The 6,000-nt window shown below is 40.2% G+C and overlaps 1 protein-coding gene across 1 annotated transcript in view; it reads left to right on the top strand.

Moving 5' to 3' along the window:
- Positions 1–2,714, top strand: part of ACTR2 (actin related protein 2) — a 36,906-nt gene extending 34,192 nt beyond the window's left edge. The window contains exon 9 of the mRNA XM_072768627.1: positions 30–2,714. Coding sequence (XP_072624728.1) covers positions 30–200 — 171 coding nt within the window. The 3' untranslated portion in view covers positions 201–2,714. The remainder of the gene's footprint in view (positions 1–29) is intronic.
- The last annotated feature ends 3,286 nt before the right edge of the window (positions 2,715–6,000 follow it).

Raw genomic sequence — 6,000 nt, forward strand, 5'->3', positions numbered from 1 at the left:
CATATTATGATCTTGTTTTTCCCCTTTAGAAATTTAAGATCCGCATCGAAGACCCACCGCGCAGAAAGCATATGGTGTTCCTGGGTGGTGCAGTTCTAGCAGATATCATGAAAGACAAAGACAACTTCTGGATGACCCGACAAGAATATCAAGAAAAGGGTGTTCGTGTGCTGGAGAAACTTGGTGTGACTGTTCGATAAACTAACTCCAGAGCTTGTTCGCATCACACCCCTAAATGCTTTCTTTTTTCCTTTATTGCCAATCTTTGAACTCATTCAACTCCAGGACATGGAAGAGTCCTCTCTGTGCCCTTTGACTGGAAAGGTCAGGTTTTATTCTGGTGTCTTGGGGAAGCTTTGTTAAATTTTTGTTAATGTGGGTAAATCTGTTTAATTCAACCACTTCCCTACAAACACAACGAGAGGGCAAAGGGTCCTGTCTGCTGCTTTGTTTCTTCTAAGTAGGCATTTAGATCATTGCTGTCGGCTTCCTATTTTCACTTTACTGCTCTAATGCTGCTAGTTTTATTAGTCTTTAGCACACTAGGTGGTATGCCTTCATTAGCATAAGAAAAAACTTTACAGGAGCTTTTTACATATTATTGGGGTGGGGGTGGTAAGGCATGGGCGGGCAGCTGTTGACCCCTTTACAGCAATTCCTCTGTGGTGTGGTGCTTTCAACAGTTACTGCACAGTTGAAGTACCTTAAAGCTTCTGGAATTAACATTTTAGGGAAATGTTAGGCTCAGAATTAAAGTGTTTGGGGTGGGTTTTTTGCGTGGGGGCAGGGAGTGGTCTTTTGATTTTGACTTTTTGATTTTTGAGCTTTTCTGCTCTGAGATATCTAAGATGAAGTTTATTTGCAGTACTTTGATTTGGCAGGTTTTCTTCTACTTTTGGTCTGCCTGGAACTGTTTCCATGATATAAAAAGCAAGTGTAATATTCCATTACATTACCATGTGGCTTAGGGATTTATTTGTTTTGTTTTTAAATCAACCATATTAGCTGGGAGTAGACTCCCTAGAATCTATCAGTGAAAAATTAACAATTTAAAAATGCTCTTGGAAATTCAAATTACAGATTTAAAAAGTGCTTAAGAGTGCTTCTTTTTATACCAGAAGCATTAAGGTAATCCAGTGCCAAGTACCATTCTTGCAGTTACTCTTTTATATAACTGACCAGTGCTTATTTAATAAGAATAAGTAGATACATATAAATAATTACTGGCAGTAGGTTATAATTGTTGGGTTAAAAATAACATTAAAATATGGGACTTGTTGCCAGTTGGGTAATTTTCATTAGTTTTTTATTATTATTATTTTAATTTGAAACCTGAAAGTGGAGTAAAATTTGACTACTTAAAACATTGGCAAAAAAAAAAAATCAAGATTTAAATTTGTATTTGTACTGAAAAAGTAATCATAACTAGTAAATCTCAGCCACCTTACACTTGAAAGAAGAGTTGTTGATATTTCTTAAATGTTAGCAGACTTTCCCGTCTGTCAGGAAAATCATATTTATGAATCCCGTCGGTATTGCTTTGTAACTGAAAAAACATCAAATAGTACTCAGACTTGAATTCTTTCTAAATTTGAAAAATAAAGTAATAAATTGTATCACGCTAAGGACAAGATGCAGATTCTGGGGAAAAAATGTTTTTCTTCATTTCAAAATATTCTTTACTAATAATGGCTTTGAGCAAAGAAGCTCAATTTTTAGGTGACTGAAATTAGAGAGGTTATTGGCTGTAGAGTCTTTTTTTGTGAGCAAACTTAAAAATCAATTTATATGAAATAAGCAAAAGCAGGTTAGTTTTAATTATGCAGCTTCTGTTAATATTAAGTATTTTTTGTCTTGTTTTACCTCAATTTGAAACAAGTAAAAGAAGTTTGCATGCTGGCCATGCTTCAGTACACATGAATAGCCTATGAATAACGTGTACCAGAGTGGAGGGACATGGATGTCAGTCATTTTGGAATTCTAAAGTGTTCCTAAATCATGTTCTTCTAAATCCCCCAGCCTTTGAGTCCTGGGCTAAAGGACACAAATGTAGGACAGTAGCTACCCAGCTGTTCATTTAAGGTAAATGGATTAACTCTTGGCCTTTGGTCATGATTTTAATATATGAGGGTAGAAAACAACAAGGACTAGGATGGACTCTTAGAACAATGAAAGATCATTTATCATTTGTCCCTAGAATATAGAATTTGGTTTTACTTTCATAATTCTGCTAGCAAACATGACAGTTAAAATGGTGTATTTATATATATAAATATATAGTATAATTTTAAAATTTCCATTTTCTAATTTTCCTATTCCAAGGCAAAATAATGCATTTAGTAATCTGGGGGGTAGTGGAAATACTATGTTTAATTGAAGTTGTCAGGTCGGGAGTCCCTCAGAAATTAAAATTTTTTTCTGTTTTAAAAAAGATCTGATGTTTAGCTCTTGGAAACCATTGTCACTTAAAATTCTTTTTAAATTGGAATTGCCAATGCCTTGACCTTTGAGAAGGGTTTCTTAGAAATAAGTCCTACATTTAAACTTTTTTCTTTAAAACATGGTATTGGATGTTGACTTTTTACACAGTTCTAAGCACTGTTGTTAATATCTGGAAAGCATTTTGAGAGATTAATGGACAGTAAACATTCTACATTTAACGTGAATACACTTCTTTTTGATTCAGAAAATAAAATCAGATTTTTGAAAGTAAATTTGAATTTTGTGTTCGTTTTGCCTATCATTTTTCTCTTTAGTTTCATTTTATTTTTATTTTTTAAAGATTTTATTTATTTATTCATGAGAGACACAGAGAGAGAGAGGCCGAGACACAGGCAGAGGGAGAAGCAGGCTCCATGCAGGGAGCCCAACGTGGGACTCGATCCCAGGTCTCCAGGATCACACCCCGGGTGGAAGGCAGCACTAAACTGCTGAGCCACCTGAGCTGCCCTCATTTTTATTCATATTTTCATTTTTGCTAATGCAAATTGGATTGACAACTTCACACTAGTTGTCAGGCGAGGTTCAGTTCCAGTTCCGTGTTGTTCTATTATTTGACGACAAAAAAATCCCTCTTTTTTTCCAGTATGATTTTAAATACGTAAGGAAAACAGAAACTGGAAACCAGAGGAAATTACAGCCACAGCTGTAATTTTTCCTTCAAGCGGACAGTTTTATTTCCTGCAAGACTTAGAGTGGCTGTTGCAGGATTAGGAACACCAGACAGACCTTCTATGTAACGTGCCCCTTTGTTCTACTGACCTCTCTCTCCTTGCTTTCCTACTTTGAGGATAGGCGCTGAGGAGTAGGTGATAGGATTTTCGTTTAGCCTTCTTCATGAACTTGTGTGCTTGAATCTCATCTCTCCCTTCATGGCCACGTTCCCCCAGGACTTCCTGGGGTTTGCCTCCGCGTCTTCCGCAGCCTCTTCCTGGTTGCCGGAATAACATGACCAACTGTGTCCATATGCCACAGAGGAAGAAGATACCGGGCGCTGCTCCTCGGTGATGGAACGAATGTTGCAGTGCTCTCCCATTTTCTCCCTTCACCCATAAACTTTGAGCACTGCACAGTTGAGTGTGGAAATGTGCTAATTGTAGAAGCATCAAAGAACGGTACCCAACAAAAGTGAACCAGAAGCTCACAGATTGATTTTAGCTCAATATTTAACACAAAATCATCTAATCTTGGACTAATCGACCCAACTACCCACAGTACCTGGGGTATGTGTAGGGTCCCTCTTTTCCTCCAGCTCAAATTCCTTGACCTATTAAAAGCTTGAATACTTTGGAAGGGCCAAATTACTGGCTTTAACCACTGTATTGCAAGTAATCTTAGCTATAGAGTAGAAAAACTTGCGTTGGGGTTGTAAATAAGGCAGCTGTTGTATACACTTACACCGGGTTTTCAAGTTAAACTTAAGGGAGAAAGAAGCTATTACACTATAGTTTTGTTTAAATCATCTTTACTATGGCAGTGACAATAATAATAATAATGCTTTGTACCTATTCTAAGTATTTCATTTTGTGTCGTGTGCAGATGTAAAAGCCCCATCGGGGTAGGGGGATCTAAATGATGACTGCCTTTGGCAGAACAGTTCCTGTCCTGTCTCCTCTGTCTCCCCTCAGTTCCTGCGCACCCAGAGGAGGAAAAAGACTGGAAAGGACTCTGCAAATATTTTCCCTTGAAAGAGAAGAATTAGTATTTTAACTATGCTTGCGTGCACCAGCTGAAAGGTTTGGGTTTGGGTTTTGGCGAGTGCGGAACGCAAATAAAGAATAATAAAGTATGGTTTCTAAGCCCAAGGTGTAGACTAGAACACTGCCCTTGGCCGTCAGCATCAGGTTGAGCTTTTGCCTGATGAGTGCCTTTTCTTAATGGTAAAAAGGATACCCCACCGAGCCGCCTTGCTCTTCCTTGAATATGGGTTTGGAGAAGAGGGCTCAACCCTCAGGAATTAAAGAGTTCTATGCACTAAAAAAGTCATTGAAAAATTTTTGAATGCAAAGGTATGAATATCAGATAAAGGTGGACATTTTTAGCAGTTAGTTCAAGAAACTGAAGTCAAGACTTGCAACAATATTCAGTTGATCTTTTTGTGAAGTGGCTGCCTTCTTGTGTGCAGGGGTGGGGATTTTTTCTCCGGGTATATTATAAAATATGCATAAGAAATTCCAAGGCCTGTCTTATCTTAGGTAACCAAAATCTGAGGATTTCCTGAGTGAGGAATACTTCCATTAACTGCACTTAAACATTTTCAAGTCTCGTGCCAACTTGGTATTTGAAGAGTAAGAAATTTGGGTTTTAAGTGAGACTCCAATGTCAAAAATAAGTTGATAACATAGCATTTGACCCTTTGATTCGAAGCTTTCGGTCTCTCTCCACGTCTGTGTTTTCTTTCTTAGATCTAAAGCTTCTGACATTCAACTTTAAGAACTGTTGAAAGGAATGTAGGTTTGGAAACTAAAACCGTGATGACCAGGTGCGATTCAGAAGACTTCCATGATCAATGAAAAAGGCCATTTTGCTCATTTGTTTTGTTTTTACTTAGAGTTTTAGGTAGAATTTCATACATCAAGTATCCTATAGGAAATTAGGTAGGTGGAGCGTAATGAGCTAAATTTCCAAAACAGTCAAATTACTTGCCACTCAGTGTCACTCCTGATACGAAGTCAGAATCACACAGGATGTTTTAAAATGCAGGTTCCTGCCCTGACTCGACCTAAGGAGTTAGGGGCTGGGGGGCTGAGGGTTGGCCTGTTTTCTAGCTGTGCCGGGGACCCCGCCCCACCCTCAAAGCTCTCACTGCCCTGCTGGAGGGTCTTCACAGGGCAGGCAGCCCCAGAGAACGAGCCACGGGCCCGGGAGCACACCGGTGCACCCTTGCCCTCACCCCTGACTCCCCGTGGAGCTCTTGGCAAACACGGTCAGGAGTGGGGTGGGAACAGGCCCTAGACACCACGTCTGGGCGGTGCTGGGTGGCCCCCCTGCTGGTTTCCACCCCGTCCCTCAAACAGATCCTCAGTCCTCAGTCCTGGGGGTGCTAACAGCCTTTACTCAAAATGCACATTCTTCTGGGGAGGTTAAAGCACCATTAGCCATTCACACGTGTGTGAATTTAAAGGAAGACCAGGGACTCAGCCGACACCTCAGGAAGATTATCAGCTCTTTGTGATTTAAGGCAAGGGAAGGTCTGTAAGTTTGGCCCAAGGCGCGCCTCGCAGAAACCAGACTCCGGGGAAGATGTGGACTTACTGGTTTATTGCTTTTTAGGGGCCGTAAACGTCCGGGGGAGCTGGGTGTGGGAGTCATGAAATAACCGGAGCAAACTGCGTATTTCAAGATTGTTTTTAGAGCTTTGTCCTCCCTCTGACTTGCGTGCTTCCCAGCTCCCGAGCTCCAGCTCGTACGGCGAGTGCTGCGATCCAGCCGTTTGACGGATTAAAATGATTTGTAGTCTGGCCAAGCAGCAACCCACCTCCCCGACGCAGCGTCCCTTCT

Source organism: Canis lupus, chromosome 11, assembly GCF_048164855.1.
Source record: "Canis lupus baileyi chromosome 11, mCanLup2.hap1, whole genome shotgun sequence".
NCBI classification, from domain to species: Eukaryota; Metazoa; Chordata; class Mammalia; order Carnivora; family Canidae; genus Canis; species Canis lupus.